Below are 19,053 nucleotides of genomic sequence, written 5' to 3' on the forward strand. Positions count from 1 at the left end.
GACATTTCTTGGACTTAGTAAAGTGGAAGAAGGAATTAATTTGGCTTCTGTAGACATGTTATTGACAATACTAACAACCCATGGCAAATGGGCCATCCCCGTTTCTCCCTCTCAGCAGTCATTGCAGCCTGCAACATCACTTGGCAAAACCCCAGAGCTGGACCTTCCCCATGCCGAGAGCCCTGTGCATGTACCAGCATCGGGGTGTTAAGTAAGCCATTAAAATCCTAATATTCAGCACAGGCCAGATCCCTGTTACCACTGAAAGCAGAATTAAAGCTTCTCTGGAGACAGGATAAGGCCCTTCCAATGTGATCAAAGAGTAAATACATGCAAAGCTCTGATGGGAAAAATGATCTTTTTTTCTAATTTTCAAACCAAACAGCGAGAGTCCACCAGGCTCATAATCCACGTTACAGTCACATCTGGGATTGCTGAGATCTGGGATAACAGCAGCAAGGAAGATGGGTCCAGGCTACAGAAGTTGCCACCCGAGGTCAAAGAGGAGTGCTTAATACCCAGGACTGCATTGAAATGGAGCTAGTTACCTTCTGGGCTACACTCCCCTCCACTTAACACAGCTCTGCTGATGACCGCAAACGTGCCACATATATATGTATATACACATATAGCTGTGCGCGGCTTTCTCATGTCTACATTCAGCTCCTTTGGCAGCCCTCACTCAAACAAGAGACTCATGGGGCTGCCCAGGAGCGCAGTGTCAGGAGCCAAAATCAGCCCAAATAACCAGAGTTCACCCACTGCCTGTAACAGCTGAGCTTGCAAGCCAACTTGGTTAAAACAAAGGCTTAGTTACCTCTCCCTCTTAGCTGTAAAGCTCTCTGTAGACACAAAAAAAAACTACGCTGAAACAAAACACACACCCATTTGGGGGGGGGAACAGGGCAAGGAATGATAATGAGAAAGGGAAAATGTCTGGTTCCTATTATTGCTATCTCCACTGCTTTCCCCTCCACAAACAGCTTAAAGGAGGGCTTCTGGAATAGAAGTTCCACTTTCCCTAATCTTGGTTCTTGAACTGCCAAGATCTGGTTATATTTTCTCCTCCAGATTTTAATACTTTTATTTTATATTCTAATATGGGGAGGAGGAAGGGAGAGAACCTCAGTGTCACTATAAGAAAGAAGTCACTGGGTTTTGCGATCCAGCAGCTTCCTTGGCAGAGGGAACTGCTGGTTGGCATAATCCGCTCATTTGACAAAACTACTATTTCTGGGCACAGGCTCAAAAACAGGTAGGAAGCAAATGCTGAGAAATAAGGAAGTAAGAACAGCCAACAGATTTTTCACTACGAAGAACGCCAAGAGTAAACATGATTTATTTAGCTGAGTTTAACATGTCTCTTCTGCACTAGACTGCAGAAATCTGCTTGCATTTAGAGCAGGAGGAGGACGAGGCGGGGGGGAGGGGATGAAAAGGGAATCCATTACGGCGCTCCGCTGGTACTTTCTGAATTGTTCAGTCACACAGTTTTATTGAGTACAAGTATTTTCTAGCCCAAAATATATTCATGTGTCAGAAGAAAGCAGCTCTAATCTGTTGTTAATTAACAAGCTGCTGCTAACAAAAGATGAAGGACCCAATTCATACAAACAATATTTACGTGGGTGTCACACGATTTTGTCACAGATCTTTTCTCCCCCTCCTCCTTTTCCCCCCTGCTTACTGCTCTTCCTCAGCACCCAGTTGTGGTGATGCAGTGCAAAAGGAGCCCCAGCTCCTCTTGGGGCCAGCACCCACAGCGGCAGCAGCAAAGGCACCCAGCCTCATCCCAGCCTGGCCAAACTCAAATAGGCTCTCACCCAAGGCATCTGGCTCCGAGGTTCCCATCTCTCCTGCACAGGGAAAGGTCCTATTGCACACTTGCAAGTGAAATTTCCTTAGGCCATAGAATCATAGAACAGTTTGGGTTGGAAGGAGCTGATCTAGTTCCAACACCCCTCCCATGGGCAGGGACTCATCCCACTAGATTAGGCTGCCCAAGGCCCCATCCAACCTGGCCTTGAACACCTCTTTATTCAATTACAGTCCTTATTCAATTATGAGGCAAAAGCCATCTTCTGGCACCATGCCCATGGTGGCAATGCTGCTGAGGCTCCAGGAAGTGGCACGAAGCCTCTCATCATCCATCCATTCTCACCAGTGGCACGCACACCTCAAGAGGGGACAGCCGAGGTGTAACTTCACATTTGTTTAATCCAACCATTTTGCTGAGGAGTTTAGGGAGAGGGGGAAACTTGCTAACAGCACAGAGATCAGAGGGATATGGGCTAGTTCAGAAATACCAATACAGGCAGAAAAGGGCAGGGCTGTAAGCGAGGAAGCAGAGGGCAGGCTCTCTCAGCAACAGCCCCGTTGCCATCACCCACTCCCTGCTGTCATTTTGGATGGTGGCGCTTGTGGCCTTATCCAGAGGAGTACTGAGAGCAGCAGGCTGCCCTGAGCACCCACCAGATGAAGCCGGCCGCTTTGGAAAATCAAGCCATTCACATCTTTTCTGCTTCATCTGAGAAATGAGAGTGCCTATCTGCATATCTCCTGTAGGCGGTTTAAAGCTGGTGCTGGCAATGAGATGGGAGGGTTAAAACTGACAGCAACGAGCAACTAAAAATTCCTGGAGCACTAAAAATTCCTGGACTTGCTCCACTCCTGGGAACAAAGGCAGGATTGCAGGGTTGCAGAAAGGGCTGATGGTCTCCTGTCCTCTAGCCATCAAACCACATAGGTCTACAAGGTACAGAGGTTTGGGCTCTGCTCAGCACTGGCATCACAACCAGGGCTGGGAGAAGTGTAAGGACAGGAGAGTGGGAAACAAAGGTACTGAAGCATGATTTTAGAAGTGCCAAGGTTCTCCTGTGACGGCACGCTGGGGTGGTATTTCTGCTAGCACAGAGTTCTGCACAGCCCAGTTAGTGTCTTGCCTGAAGGCCACTGTTTCCTCAGTAAGAAACAAACTCCGATGGAGCATATACACATCTGCCCTTCCAGGTGTTCTCTGTGTACCCTTACCCTGTTGCCCAAAAGACTCAGTTTTCACTGCAAAAGTCACAGCCACTCACTCAGCACATCCCCTGGACTCCCTCACCAGCATCCAGCCCCACTTGCTGGCCACAGCTCTCCCCCTGCCACTGGCCACCCCCAGCTCTGGGCTCTGCCAGGAGCCTCCAAGGGAGACCTGCCCTAAATGTAAACTAGGATCAAATCTTCTCCCCTCTTTGTGCACATCCAGAGTCACCTTTGCCATTTCTAGACCAACATTTTAACAAAGTCCTGATCTGGGCTTTTTCAAAGACCTGGGTTTTTTTAATTTTGTTGTTTTCATGATGTTGTTGGTAACAGTGATATTTGAAACACTGACATTTACATTGAAAAGCAAAGCGAATACATTTAAACAAGTATCTTAAAACAGCTAATGAAAGAGAAACAGATCCATCTGTATTGCATTCTCCACCCACTATCACTCAAAAAAATAAAGCTTTCCAGACAGCAGGGAAGTCTCCCAACAGGAAAGACAATAGGAGTTCCCAAGCTTCCCACAGATGGAGTGAGGACAACCCAGCTGCTGGTGCACCACCCCACCCAGGTAATGCCTGCTGCAAGCTGCTGGGAGCCAGGCACAAATTCCAGCCTGAGCAGCAGCGGCAACACTCCAGTGCTAACAGAGACCTCATCAATCCGGTTCATCAATCCTTCCAACACAAGCAGGTGTCATTGCTAGGGGTCTCTCAGATGCTGCTGCATCCACAACCTCCCCCTGCTTAAATATTCCTAATGAGTGTTAATTGACAGATTGGGAGCAGCAAGGATTGAGGAACACCCGCAGAGCAGACAAAAGGAGGATAAGGCCAGTGGAAGACAATTTGCTGTCAAAAGCCCCCTGACCTGAGGGACTGATGTTTCTTGTGGCCAGCAAAGTTGTCCTTTGCTCCTGTGCACTAGTGCTGGGAACAGGAAAGCACATCATGCGACTCTTGCAAGAAACAGCTCCAATCAGGTATCCTTGATCAACTTCAAAATCAAAAATAAGGCGCATCATCTTAAATTATGAACTTTGCACAAGCATATCCTCCTTCAGTGGATTTTAAGGAGGACAGAGTCAGGCCTTAGGGTTTTTTTTAGTGAGGGTGGGGGGGCTACTGTTTTAACTTCTTTCCACAAAAAAAACCCTGTACCATAAACATTAATCAAACACTATATTCTGCCTTTTAGTCTTGAACAATTATGAGTACAGTTTTGTGATCTTTAGCCATATTTACTGATACTCAAAGGCAGATTCTATCTTGTTAGACTGTTATAAATGGGACCCCAGGGAATCGGCACACAGGCAGAGGCAGATGTGAGAGCAAGCCTCCTCAGAGCTCGGGTGTGCATCAGTTTTCCACTGCTGAAATTCTGAATGTTTTGGAGAAAAAAAAAAAAAAAACAAAAAAACAACTTTAGATTCTTCTGCCAGAACATTACAAAGAGATGTCCATAGACCCAAAAAAAAAAGAAGCTCCATTTTGCTGAACTTAAGATTTTTTAAGGTTAACTGTTAAATTTCAAAATAGGGTTTACATGTGCTGGCCACTTGTATGTAAAAAAGTTTCAGACACAGAAACATTCTCCACTTATATTTCATTAAAGAAAGAAATCCACAAATTTTATCTCATTCTCTCTTAGTTAAAGATATTGTTTCTGCTCCAGATCTGTTTCATAATACCATAAAACACAGGCAAGTTTCCGACACTAGATTTAAGAAGCTGTCACATTAAAGGTAAACTTTTAATCTGCTATAGACAAACAGCACACGTTTTTATTTCCTGAGTAACAGCTTTGGAGAAATTTTTAAACAAGAATTTAAAAGTTTTTTGGTAAAAGCACATACAAGGGTCTCAGACAGCTACTGGGTTTGAGCTTCTTTTCTTTGTTGCTGTCCTTTTATAATTCTTTAAATAAGCCACTTAAAGGTAGACTCCTAGCAGAATAACCAAGATGCACAGTAAAGTAAACCTATAGGCTTGCTTTTATTTCTAGTTCATAAAAAAGAAATGTTTAAACTGAAATAGAGACGTGAATTTCTAGCAATTCATCCCCATCTTTTTATTTTCTTGGGACTAGCAATTGAATACTTTTAAGAAGTTAATTGTGTCATAATTAGCAGCACATTAGTCCTCCGATATTTTTAATAGCAACCCAGGTTTTTCCCCAAGGCACTTAAAAATGTCAGGCTCGGCTCTACTCTCCTTTTTTTAAAAACTCCCATGCACTTTCTTCTTTAAAAAACTCCCACATGCATTTCACTTGGTCTGAAAATACCAGCACAGATCTTAATCCTGCCAACACTTACAAGACATACTTAACTTTCTGCACATCAGTAATCCCGCTGACTGTGAGAGGACCGTTGGCGTTACCTACAGCTCAGTGTAGACTGAGGATGAAATCCTGGCGTCACTAAAGCCAACAGCAAAACCTCCATTGACCTCAATAAGCTTATGCTTTGACATCCACTTTGTTGCAGGATCGGGACCATCTTCATTTCAAGGTACTTTCCCAAACTTTTGTTGGGTTTTCTTTCTTCTTTTTTTCCTTCCTGCTCTTTCTCCCCCTCACCTCCCACACTCATTCTTGTGGGGCCCCATATTGAGACCACTTGAAAACTTCTGCCTTTCAAATCCCTCCACGAGGGAAACCCCCTCGCCAAGACAGGAAATATCCTTTGCAGGTAAAGCTGAAAGAAACTATATGCCCCACTGCATGCATTTGAGTAATCTAATTAAAACCTAGGAACTTGGGTTCCAAATGATGCCAAGAAGCAAACGTTAACATGAGCTGAAATGAAATAGGAAGCTCCAAACATTGAAAATTACCTGCAGAAAAAAGAAACGAAAAAAAAAAAGGAGGGGGGGAAAAAAAGCATATAAGCATATGGAAAGGTTATTTTGTAATTTTACTGTAAAGCTGATGTGCTGCAGCTTGAACAGCATAGGGTTAAAACAAATTTGGGGGCTTGCTCTACAGTGAAGGGGAAAGCTGCTGAAGAGCAAGGGAGAGAGAAGCAGCGACAGCAGGCTGGGAAGCACTGCAGTACTGTGAAGAGCGGACAGAAGTGAGCAAACCAGCTGAACCGCTTGCAGAATTAATCAGTAACAAAGAGGCTGGAGCTGTTGGCGGGCTTCAGTCCTTGAACCTGGACTCTGCTCTATAAATTTAAACTTGGAATGGCTCTCGACTTGTTGAAAGACAGGTTGGCTCCAGGCCAGGCCATAGGGGGAGGAAAAAAATAAAAGGCCAAAAAAAAAGAAATTCCTTCTTGCTCAGGAAACTTCCCTTCAGTTTCTAACTCTTTTTATGAGCCTGTAATAGGGCACTCTAGAAAACGGGAAACGAAAAGCTTGTATAGAAAGGAAAAAATGAGCCGAGAGTTGGTTTAATAAAGAAAATAAAACAAGTAGGTGCTAAATTCAAATCTGGATTTTGCCTGCGCACAAGCACATCAGCTGTAATAGAAAGCTTCAGCACGCCTCACCAATAATTCAAAGGAGACTTTTACAGTTACATTAGCTGGCTACAGGTTTGACTCTGAAAATAATAAATGTCTTAAAAGAAGCAGAGGGCTATTTAATCCCCATCTGCAGTCTCGTCCTTTTCTCTCCTCCCCCATCACTCCACCTTGTTTGAATGACCACTACAAAAGTAGTGTAGAACATGTAGAACCATCATTTATTCAGCAATATCTCTTTTCTCTCTGTTTTTCCCCTCAGATGTGCAGGAGAACCAACACTCTCCTCAGCCTCTGCTTATTGCCAAGGCAGTTTCAGCTACAGATACCTTGCCACCGCGGTGCTTTCCCAGCGTACACAGATAAGGAGTGGGCTGGAGAAAAATGAGGGGCTGGGGGACAGAGGGGGTGGAGCTGTCAAAGTGGGAAGAAAGAAGGCAAACATCTATTCAGAGGCCAGACGTGCTGAGCAAGGTCAGCTGCGGAGACACAGTCCCTTGCAGCAGCTACGCAATTACGTTCAAAGTCTGCACAGCACCAAAAGTCCCACAACCTGCATGCAAGGGCCGGACCAGAGGATCTAGGGCAGCTGGAAGAAGGTGTATAATGATTTTAATTGCTCTTCCAAGATGCTAAAGTGTAGATGAGATGCTCTTTAGCTAGAGCAGGGGGCTGACGCTCTATACTGCTTGCAAGAATACGTGCAGAGAAAATACCTTAATGAGAGAGTGGAGAGAGAAATATGGTAAGTGCCAGCCGTGATCAAAAGGTGAAATAAAATATCGAAATAAAATGCAGCCTAATCAGAGCATGGAGGACAGGGATGCACAATCTATTCACTAAAAGTGGTTGTTGAGGTAAATTAGATTAATCACTCCTATCTCCCTTCCTCCCCAAACTCCCTTGTTTTTAATGAAGGGGCTTACTCCAGTAAGGCTGAACACTGTCCAAGGCTGCTGGACATTTAAAGTTATATACATAGCATGCCTGCAACAGACACGCATCTTGTACTTCCACTTCCCAAGAAAACTGGGATCTGGTTCGTGGTAGGTCTTTTCCATCTGCAGCTTTTATGACCCTGCCAAAGGACTGGCAAGCAGTGTCCCCCTTTTCTCGTTCAAGAAATTTGCTATCAAATGCCAGAAGAAAGGGTAAGTTTAAGATCTGTTGGGTTTAAGAGGGTTTGTGCTGATTGCGCTCAAATCTTTCTGCAAAGGCATACATGCAAAGAGGAAAAAACAACAACCACTCAGTAACCACTTCACATCTGCCATTAAGATTAAACTCCTTACAAGCGGTGTCTACCTCACCTTCCCTGGTATACACAAACATACACACACGCCCAAGCTCTCCAGCATGGCAACTAGGAGCCAAGACAGCTCTCCTCTCCCCACTGCAGCTACCACATTCATTCCTGTTAAGGGGTTAACAATTCATTTCGACTACTTCTCTCGAGAAAACCTACAATGAAAACATTGGCTCACGAAAGCGTTCTCACTGCCAGAATGCCACAGTGCGAGTGAAAAGTCCGTTTTGTTTTCATTACATCTCTGGGATTTCCGGCTTAACTCCTGAGCTTAGACACCAAATCCCTAGATACCCCACCCACCCACTTTTTCTTCTTCTTTTTTTTTTCATAACATTTCTACTGCACAGCCCACCAATTACCATTTGGAAGGTGGGAGGGAACGGGGAGAAGGAACCATGCTGAAAAGGATGCTCTCTTTGGAGCAAGTGCATGTGTCTCCCAGGCTGAGAGCTAACCAGTTTCTCCAGGCTTCCAGGGTTACACGCTAAGAAACAGGGTTTTATTTCTATACCTGGCCTCTCTCCTTTATTTCTCACCCTCCAGGCTCCCATCTTCCCATTCAGCCACCAAAGCCAGCACTGAAACTCAGCCCCAAATCTATGCCCTTTGAAGTTATGTGACATGACACAGAAATCCAAGCCTTTCTTGTACAAAAAGTATGATTACTTCACAGGATTTTTTTTCTCCAGTTATGATAGAAAAATGTTCCAATCTTCAAGAAACCCTAGAAAGGTTCAACCTTTATGTCACAGCCGATTTGGTCACTGTGTGTATAGGCAGCACAGTTCAAACATGGGCTGAGAAAGAAAAACAACCTATGGAAAAGACATGAGAGGAGGCAGCCTCATGATACAGCAGCGCTTGTCCTGCTGAAGCCAAGGAGCCATTTCTGTGCCTTTATGTATTTATTCACCATTGGAGAGAAACAGCAACTTTTCCTATCTAGATGGGAACTTCTCTGTTTTATACTACTTCTCCACAACCAGCTTTCTTTCAGCTATATCCCAGTGCAAAATTCCCCTGCGAATGCACACAAACTCCTTTCTTGCAGGCAATACTCCATTGAGCACAAGCCTATCGCTATTAGTCACTAGTCACATCCACACAAATGCCAAAGCAGCCTATAGGACGGTTGGGCACTACTTTTACTTTGCTCCCAGCAGCTAGTTGCAGAGTCGTCAACTAAAATGAGTAATGACTGGCTGACCAGTGCCTTTTCATCATTTACCATTAGTATTGTCTAAAAAAACCTACCCATGTTATAATAATCACAGATATGTATACGGTTTCTAGTTTCCCACACATGGCCTAAGTTATCTCACAAGAGGGCCCGAATAAAGGCAAAAAAACCACTTTGCTGGGTGACATTTTGGCTTGGCTCTACCTCCAAGTACGTCCAGAGGTCTTCCACTGAATTAAAAGAGGGTAACAGCAGTGCCAAGCTGCTATAAACAAGTGAGTTTTGCTCTTAAGGAGTGATTCCTGATACGCATCCACCCCAGAGCAAGAAGGCTCTGGCCACGTGTACTGAATGACCTTCTTAAATCCCCTCTCACCAGCCTGCAAAATGGCACTTCTGTCGAAAAGGTTTTGCCTAGCATTGTCACACGTAAAACTGAAGGTGACTATAACTAAGGGAGAGTAAACAATGCGAAAAAAAATAATAACAGCAGCAATCTTCCATTTCATAGCTCAGCACCCCATGCTTTTGGGGGCAGGTCCCCCCTCGGTACTGCTGGTTCCAGGGGAGTTAACCCAGGTGAAATTGGGATGGGGGGAGCTGGACCCCTGGATGCTCCTCTGGGTCTCACCCCCTCCATCCCAGCTGGTGGGAGTCCAGCTAACTGGGTGCGGGGCGCAGAAAATGACTTTGAAAAACAGGATGGTGAGAGGAACAAAGCAAAAAGCTGAACCCGGCGGGGAGAATCGAGGACATACTATTCCTCGGCGGGTTCGCTGTTTTGGTTTTTTTTTCAGTCTGCTTTTAAAAGTCGGTGCGGTGAATGTCACACTCGACTCCCAGGGATGGCGGGGCTGGACTCCGGGCAGGACGCGATGGAGACAAGCGGAGATGGCGATGGGGACAGAGCCGGTGGCTGAGCAGAGGGCGCTGGAGGCGGTGGAGCTCGAGCAAGGAGAAGCAGGGGCTCGCAGTCGGCAGGTTTGTCACCTTGCCGGGATTCGCGGGGCGCTCACCGCTGCCTCCAGCCCCGCCACCCCCCCTGCCAGCCGGGGGCTGAGATCTGGGGCTCCCCCCGGGCACCCTCCACCGCCCCGGGTTAGGGCCCCTCAAAGGAGGGGTCGCGGTCCGTGGAGAGCCCCACGCCGCTCTCCACTTGGCTTTATCGGCAGCCTTAAAACTTTAAGCCGTCGATATTTCAGCAGGTTCGCGCTCGAGGCGAGGGGAGCGCGGCGGGTCCCTCCCGCGGGGCAGAGCCAGGCTCGCCCCGGGCTCTGGGGGGGGATCGCCCGGATTGTTTTTCTCCTGGAGACCCAAGCCGGGACCTCAGCCGAGGCCCCCGGGGGCAGGAGGTTTGCTCGTTAATCCCGCTCTCAGCGGAGCTGCGGCCGGACGCCTCCCGTGTGCGCATCTCCCGCGCTGCTCAGCCGCACCAATTAGCAAAACACGTTGCTAAATACCTGGTGAAGCTGCAGAGGAGGAGAGCGAGGAGGCCAGGTAACTCCTCTGCGCTCGGGAAACTCCTGGCAGACGGGAGGGAAGAAACAAGCCTGGAAAAGCCTCACGGAAAGGATTTCAGCTGCAACGCGAGTTTCTCAGGCTCTGTTACCACAGACTTTCTTCCCTGCTTAGTGTTTATCCTGGCTGTGCTTTGACAAGTCGCTCCGGCAAGACCCACCGGGCCGGGCAGGTGCTGGCAGCAGGACCCGCTGCCACGGTGGCCACGGGAAGGCGACGGCCCTGTGCCCCGTGCTGGCACGACACCACTCGGAGCATCTCTTCCCAACCTGCCCGACATCACGGCCACGGGCCTCGGGTTGTTCCAACTCGCCTTTCCTCCCCTCACGTGTGAAGGCATCACGGTGGCTGTCTGAGTCCTAGAGTTAATATGGGTGCGCGGGTCCATAATGGTACATTGTAAGTGAATGTCTCAGGGTAGACAGCAATAATAATTAGCTGTCATGATTTGAAAAAAGGATAATCCATGCCATTGAGTTAACAATCACTCACACAACACACATGGATTTAACTAATCTTAATTTGGAGAAAAATAACAATTCTAAATATATCAAATAGCCTATTTCATGGCAACCTGCGGCAGTGTTTATCTCTGGCTTCCAGCACATGCAAGTTATTTAGTTTCTCTCACTGGCAGTTTTACCATTCAAAAGCCTGAAATGAACATTCACAGAGCAGGGGTTGCAGTTAAATCCTGCCTCTGACAGGGAGCCTTTTTTCACGATGCGCATCTAGTTCAAGTACATAATGTATGGAGCCCAGCACTGGCGACTGGGACAGGATGAATAAGGAATTCCAATCAACTCTCTCCCCTTTCCTAGCACCATCTTTGCAGAAATTAACTACGCTGTTTTAATGAACCTCTGCTGCTGGTGGGGTTCTCTCTTTATGGGTCTGGTCCGAGCGGTGCCTGCCCCACCAAGGCTATTTCCTCTGCTGGTGTTCTCTAAAACCATCCAGCATTAAAAGCAAGCCCACTGATACTTTTTCCTTAACCTAGATTGTTTCATAAAGCCGTGCTGAAGCACTGCCTGGTAGTCTGTGAGTCCAGAAGGGCCATGAGGAGGACAGGAGGTATCATCACTCAAAGAACAGCAGGAGCCACCTCCCTAGGGCTTTCTTCAGCCAGGACAGGTCACCCAGTTACGCCCAAGCTCTGATAAATATGAAAGATAAAAAGAGGTATAACATACAATGGTGGTATAATTTTTTCCAAAATACCTGCCAGCAGTGAAAGTGAAAGAAGCAGTAACTGATAACACCGAGCCTACTCATTGGTCTGGCTGTGTTGTGCTGTGCAACAATCTGGTACATCTGTTTGATACTATCGCACCCTCTGTACAAGAGGCAGAACTGCTTTCCAAACAGGTCAGTCAATTTGAAAAAAAAAACTTTACAGAACAGTCTGCTCCTAAGCAAGACACGTCCTCCCAGTGCCAGTTAACATGCTACCACACACCTTACGGACAGCGACAGCTAAGTGAAAGTGCCTTGAAAAGTGTGGATATGCAAGTTACCAGTCAGGGGGAAGGTGACAGACTTCATTATCAGAAGGTCTTTAAAAGCTGATTGCAGAAATAAATTTGCCTTTGTCTCTACTGATATTGAGAAATGTCAGTTGGAGATCTGCATTGTACGCGTGCAAATTATTGCAGACTCCTGAGCACTACCTGCCTCCCTCAAAGCATCGCATGGTCTGTTACATGGTCAAGAGGCATCCAGTGACCAGAGTTCTCAAGAAAGAAACAAAGCCAAAAAGAAAGAGAGAAGGAAAGACCTCAGGAATCCGGAGAGCCGTGCGTCAGAGTAAGCACTTGGCAGGGTGCTGCATCCTGACATCCTCACGTCCTGAGGGAAGAGAGGTGCCATGGCAGAGTCAAGCTCAGCGTACCCTCACTACACTCAGCCATGGGAAGCTGAAAGGCTTGACAACTGAGTCACACTGCAGAAGGCTGCACAAATCATTTTAACCAAATAAGAAGGTCTACAAAAATAACACAAGATCAAGGAGAGGAGCTGAAACCTATTTGAGGGTAGCAGCGGTAGCAGCATATTTCAGGGAGCCAGAGTGGCGAGTGGGTGATTTCTGGTTTCCCTCTTCAAATATAAAGACTCAATTATCTTTGAACAGCTTGCTTTACACATGAATTGACACATTTATTTTACAATAAATAACTAAAAGTTATCTATGTTTCCTTTACTGTTAATCTACACAAAGAAATAATAAACAGAGCTTGTCTACAAAAATGCAACTACTGCAGTCCTCAGAATTCAATTAAGCTAAAATAATTAATGCTTCCACCATATTAAATTACTTTATACATTTGAGCCACTGAAGTTTTTTTATTCTTTAATCTTTTTCGCCTTTTTATTTAATAAAAAAAAAAGTTAGTTTCAAAGTGGGGGGGTAGCTAGGAGGAGGAAAAAGAGCATGATTTGCTGTTAAAATGTAATGGTCTCCTTTAGCTGACACAGCATGTAGAGTGTTTTGTGCCTTTGATTAAAATAACATTTTAAATGCTTTGAACAAACATATCTCCCCATACTTCTAAGGGATTATTTTACATATTTCTTGGTGGAATAAAGAAATTCATTCTTCCTGTCGCAGTACAGAAAGGCTAAGAATATCTTTCGTCACATATAAAGTAAAAATACTGTAGGCTGTTGCATTATTACCAAAAAAATAAAAAAATAAAGGGAGGGGGTGGTGGGGTGGGAGAAAGCTGCCTTAGAGATTAAGTTTCCCTTTTATGAAATCGTATTTAGTCTCTTTTTTTAACAAATCTAACAACAATGCTCTACAGCCGCTCACTGGGAAATACCTTTAATGTTAAATGCAGATTCTGATTTTCTTGGCTAATGCAGAAAGCCTTTCTATTGAAATATAAATAAGGGGTTTGGTATATCCCACTAAAGCCTTTCCAGTGAATGACTTCTGTGGGTTTTTCATGGCTACCCTCCATGGCTGTAATGTGAGGCTTTTATCCTACTATTGAAAACTATCCGCTGCTATTAAAAAAATATGGAAGGACACTGCACCTTTTTATCTTGGAGCCGGGCTTCTAATTGAGAAAGCATTATTACTGCTCTGTTTAGTGGATGTCCCTATCTCTGCGCACTGCTGAGAAAATGCCAATCAAATGATAAACCCTTTTATTTTTCTCAATTCAAAATCTTTCCTACATATTTTCATTTGATATTCAGTTTAGTCAGAAAGAGATTAAGTGCTCCAGATTGGTTTTGGGGTTTTTTTATGCCCTTTCCACATGTGAACATTCTCTCCCCAGCAGATTTTCTGCATTACAGAAATGTTAGTTATGACCCCCAGAAACTGGGATGGGATGGCACCCTCTGTCCTGGCTATAGCCATCGAGGTATTTCACTATGGACTGCACTTGGGCACAGATTAGTAAAAGATGAGGTCTAGATTGCAACTACAGCATTGGTCTCCTGGACCAGCCTTACTAAGCACTTGGCACCCTTTGCAAGGGGCTGAGTGCCATCAGCTTGCAGAGATCAACAGCTATCAAGAGTGCTCAGCACCATTCAGAAAGCGTTCAGAAGACTGGAGGAGAGTCCTGAGTACTTCTCTTCTGTTCCCACCAAATGGGAAGAAAATCTAGCCCTCAAAGCTGCTACACCCTGATGAAGTCATCTCTGCCAAGAAATGCAATCACAACTGCAAAGGATGGGGAAAGCTAGAGAAGGATAGGGTAATAACACGGCCACGTCTTACGGTAGGGGCACTTATGACACCTCAGCATAGGCTGCCACCAGTTGTCCATGCTAAGATGGTGACTACACCCATAAAAGATTCCTAGAAGACAACATGTGTGGAATGTGCCTTCTCCTAAGAGGCCAGTCGTCTAGAGGTCTGAAGACTGCAGCAGTTCAAAGCCCACATCCTCATGCATATGATGGCTAAACGCATCAAGGATGCTGAGAACTGACTCAGAGACCTCCAGCGCTAAAAGTGGGAAACTTAAGCTTCAGTTGTAAAGGTAGGAGCCTCTCATAAGTATTCTGAGGATCCCCTCATGGGAACATCTCCACTACAGGCAGGATCCTAGACTATCAGATCTAATCCCATAGGACAGCTCCTAGAGAAATCAGTATAGTGGCAGCGAAGGCAAATTGCTACTGGTCTTCTCTATCAAATACAGTTGATTTGAACAAAAATGGCCCTCTTAGTGGGGGATCCTGCTGTGTTCATAAAGCCCTCATGAACTAGCAGGGAGCAGAGCCTTTCTTTAACCACTGCAGAGGAACACACTGCTGCAGAACAGAGAAACACACTGCACAACAGAAGCAGTCCCATGCCGGTTGCTTTGCAGAAACCACTGCACAGTGTCTCACCCAGGTAGACATTATCACACCCCTGCCCGCCTCTGAGCTGGGGGGGTCCACTGAGTAGCTGCTAACTGCACCACGTACAAGATTTTTAGAAAAATTGCACCATGTACAAGAGTTTTAGAAAAATAAATGCCTGCCAGTTTCCTAGCTTGTGCTCTTGTCTCCTCATTCAAAAGCCCGTTTGGGGCATGCATGTGAATGGAGATGTCGCCCACTCAACTCCAGCCATCTGCAGAGACCCGGGAGAGAAAGCAGAGGCAGCAGTACAGATCAGGAAGCTGACATCTACAGCAGTGGAAGGAACAAGCAAAGACTTAATGAACCTCTGCTTTAGCCCTCGTAACCAAATTGTCTTCCCACTGTAGCCAGATGATTTTTCCACTGACTTCAATAGGATCAGGATTTGTACCCTCCCAGTGGATCTGCATGTGACAAAGTGTATCTGAACTGGACTGAACTGAGCATCTCACCAAATTTCTTTACCCTTCTGACACTACTAACTGTTTACAGACACCCCAGAAAAGGTTTTTGAACCCAACTTTCTGCTTTTTCCTACATGTACAGCCGACCCTTGGCTCTCCCGTGGGACTGAGAGGCCCCATTCTCCAGGAGCTGGCCCTGTGCAGATAGCTACACAGAATGAAACGTGGGTAGACAGCCCTGCTGAGCCCTATATAGCCGTGAGGATCCTCCAGATGGATGGCTGCTATAAAGACCTGTTACTGAAGCCTCTGTTTCATGGCACTTTCTAGAGGGCTCTCGTTAAAAGATTACCTAGGCAGTTGATTGAGTGTAAAACATGCTGTACCTGCAATGTTCTCCTGCTTGGGGCAAATTCCTTTTGTAGGCGTGAGAAGACGATCTTCTTCATCGGGTGTGACTTGGATCCCGATTTCCACTGGCTCTGACACTTTCCTGAGCTCGGCGCGTGAGGAGGGGGGAGGGCTGCTCTTATCCATGCTCTTTTCATAGCAGGTACCACCAGTGCCATTGCACTGTTTTCTCTTGTGCTCTATAAAAACCAAGATGTCTCCCAGCGGGAAGTTCATCTGACACTGTCCACAGGTTAATAAGTCAGGGTCTGTCCCACCTGTGGCGATGCTGATGCCGCCCGGCTCCGCTATTGCCAGGGTCTCATCCTCGTCGGGGAGTGCCGGTTCCACATGGTCAGCCTCTGCTTTACATGGACAAGGAGAAAGAGGGAGGAAAGGGATGAGAGGAGAAAAGAAAGAGAATGCTTTGAATGTTCACAGACTCTGAAGGATGCATCACGAGAGGTCCTGCCCCCCCCATCCCCCCAAAGAAGCCAAGCCTGATTAGATCTTTATTTTATTTTTCAGCTTTTCCACTCTTCCAGAATGATTTCAATATATTTTACAACAAAGTCTTCCTGAAACGAAATGGAAAGGCTGACCTGGCATAGCTTTCCTGACAGCTCCTTCTCACTGCTGCCAGTGCTGCGAGGATATCAGCAAAGAGCCATTTTGCAAACTTTCAAGCCTCATGTCACTTTCTGAAACACTTCTCTTTTTATCCCACCTTCTCATTCCCACTGCATCCCCAGCCATCTCACCAAGGCCCCATCTAGCAAAGTTTCTGAACCCGAACCTTTCCTCCTATTTCCAAGAGGGGGAAAGCAGAGAGTTTTGAAAGGGCTGTGTGCTCCAAACAAGCAGAATTAGGCTCCCTGTGGCATACAAAATTAGTAACACTTTGTCCCATTCCAAAGATACTGGGAAGGTGAACTGACCACCCATTAGCATGAATTACAGCAAACTATTTGCACGAGTAAGGTAAGCAGGATACGGTCTTACGAGAAGTTAAGGGGTTTCGAAAGGAAAGAGAATGAGGCATTTCTTTAACATACCGGAATACTGGCTGAGCCTGAAATCTTCCACTCTATTTTCCTAATGTCAAATAACCCTGCTGTTGCTATATAGGTTAATAAAAGTTTGTTTAAATCTTGCCCACGGACAGACCTGATGGTTTTCATACTATTACCCCCCAAGACTGGGAAAGCATTTCTAAGCAACTTGCATCAGTTTCTAAGAAATAAGTAACTTCTCATTTCACAATTAATAAAACATAGTGCATTTTTAATGGATATTTAGAAGATAATTCTTACATTATAAAATAATTATAGATCACAAATCTTTTGGGGGGAAAAACATGGTTTTGAGGGGTTTTTTTCCCCTCTTTTTCTGCCGTGTAACTGCCAAATCATACAAACCTTGGTCTTTACTAGGGCAAGATTTCCACTGACTTTTGCCTAAGGCTATTTTGCCTCTGCAAGGACTACAGGATTTGGGCTGAACAAAACAGAGGAACTAACACTATGTAAATCAGCGAGTGAGCCCTCTAATCGAATCAGGATTAAAGGAATAAGAGGAAAAATGTTCTTTATTAGCCCAAGTGGTTTGCTTATGGATTTCCTGGGGAAAGCAAGTCACACAAATATCTCAAAGAAGTGAGACTGAGATAAACAGATGTTATAATCCAGATCTGAATTCTTCTCCTGGCTGAAAACAAAAGTAGTTTTGTCCCACTCTTTGCCAAATTGAAAAAAAAAGGCAGAAGGCAAAATGTATTTATTACCTGGCACCAAAAATGACTGAGCTTTGAAAAAGGCAGTTCAGACAAAGAATCGTCCCGATTTTTGCCTTGCAGAATAAATAATTGATCGGTGTATCTACCAGCTGTATTACAAGTTGCATCAGAGCTCTGTGACAGCAATGCAGAGAGCAGCAGCACCAGCAGGAAGAGGATTGGGACCCCAGAGAAGTGCCTGAGCATGGATCGTCCTCCTGAAGAAGGCGATGGGCACAGCAAGGCTTCGGTTTCCCTAACTCACACCACACTTACCGAATACACAGCACAATGCTCATTCTGAAAACCATTAATTACCTTTTTCCCCCCTTAATCTAAGTTTAAAAGAAGTTAGAAGACAATGCTACGTAATTAATTCACCAGCTTAAAATGAAAAGATGACTTAGTGAAAATGTAACCATAACCCTGCACTGAACAAGGACTGCTGGGAAGGGAGCGGATGCTTGCGAACAGTGTGTCACGATACAAAAGGTAATTATTTAGTGCTGCGGTTCCCTTTAATGATCTAACATTGAGCAATATTGTTTATATTGAAGAGAGCTTCCACCTTTAATTACCAATTACATATACATCATTTTAGAGCCAAAAGAAAAGGACTGTGAAAAGGGTCCTTTAGAAATGTGCATGCTATTTCTAGGAAGAATTCCTTTTAAGGGGGAGCACTGTGTCAAAATATTAAAAAAAACACCCTACACAGAGACGCACACAGGCACGCAGATACACACATGGGAGATGGGACAAAGAGCTGGAAAAGACAACACAAAAACAGGAACTGAAACAAGGGTCGTAAAGTAAAAAGGTGGCAGAAGGGGGAAATGCTTGTTACTGGTTTCATCTAACATTCCTGTAAAGCCTTCAGATTAAAGTCTGTCTCTCAAATGACAAAGGCTAAATTTTGCCATTTATATTTAAATATAACAAATAAAAAGAAAAGCACAGATCTCAATTTTATTATCTTTTTGATATGAGGACTTAATTTTTTTTGCCTGCGATTTAAACTGTGCTCTTCAGAAAACTGCTGCATTTGACAAGTGTCCTGACCAGGGATCTATGGTAAAGGAGGTTTAAACAGCTAAACTGTTGCAAATTATTTATTTTCAGTTCAACAGTTCATTTGAATATTAGTTAAATCCACATATGCCTATTCACTTAGATTCACTCACTCTCCCTTTCCAAGGACACTGCAATGGCACTTTTTTAAAATAACATCTGGTATTCCTTCATATTTTGGCAGTCGTCACATTACCGAAAATCAGCTTTTCATCTTCTTGGTACACTGAACCCTCGTGATCAGTAGTAATTTGGTTTCAAACTATCAATAGATATTTTTACTTGACTATTTCTGATTTGAGCTTAATAAATCATCAAGCATAAGATCAGCCGTACACCCAACAATGCAGAAGCTGTATTACATCCCCTTATTCAGGACGGGGAAAACAGACATAAAAGAATGAGAAACAAAATACTGAATAGATCTTCAAATTCATTTTATCCCTGTCAATTTGCATTATTTTTTTTTTACTCAGAATAAAAAAAAAAAAGAAAAAGCTTCCTATTGACAACTCAATTAAGCCATTAAAAACC

General features: G+C 44.8%; 1 protein-coding gene across 6 annotated transcripts in view; it reads right to left on the reverse strand.

Annotated features, from left to right (window-relative positions):
- Positions 1-19,053, reverse strand: part of BCL11B (BCL11 transcription factor B) — a 90,582-nt gene that overhangs the window by 60,388 nt on the left and 11,141 nt on the right. For 3 of the 6 annotated variants that reach the window (XM_069858781.1, XM_069858785.1, XM_069858783.1), the window contains exon 2: positions 15,671-16,036. In XM_069858781.1, the coding sequence (XP_069714882.1) occupies positions 15,671-16,036 (366 nt within the window). Of the gene's footprint in view, positions 1-15,670; positions 16,040-19,053 lie in introns of all 6 variants that reach the window. The other 3 variants (XM_069858780.1, XM_069858784.1, XM_069858782.1) reach the window with 1 other exon arrangement.

This window comes from Phaenicophaeus curvirostris, chromosome 5 (genome assembly GCF_032191515.1).
Source record: "Phaenicophaeus curvirostris isolate KB17595 chromosome 5, BPBGC_Pcur_1.0, whole genome shotgun sequence".
Taxonomy (NCBI): domain Eukaryota; kingdom Metazoa; phylum Chordata; class Aves; order Cuculiformes; family Cuculidae; genus Phaenicophaeus; species Phaenicophaeus curvirostris.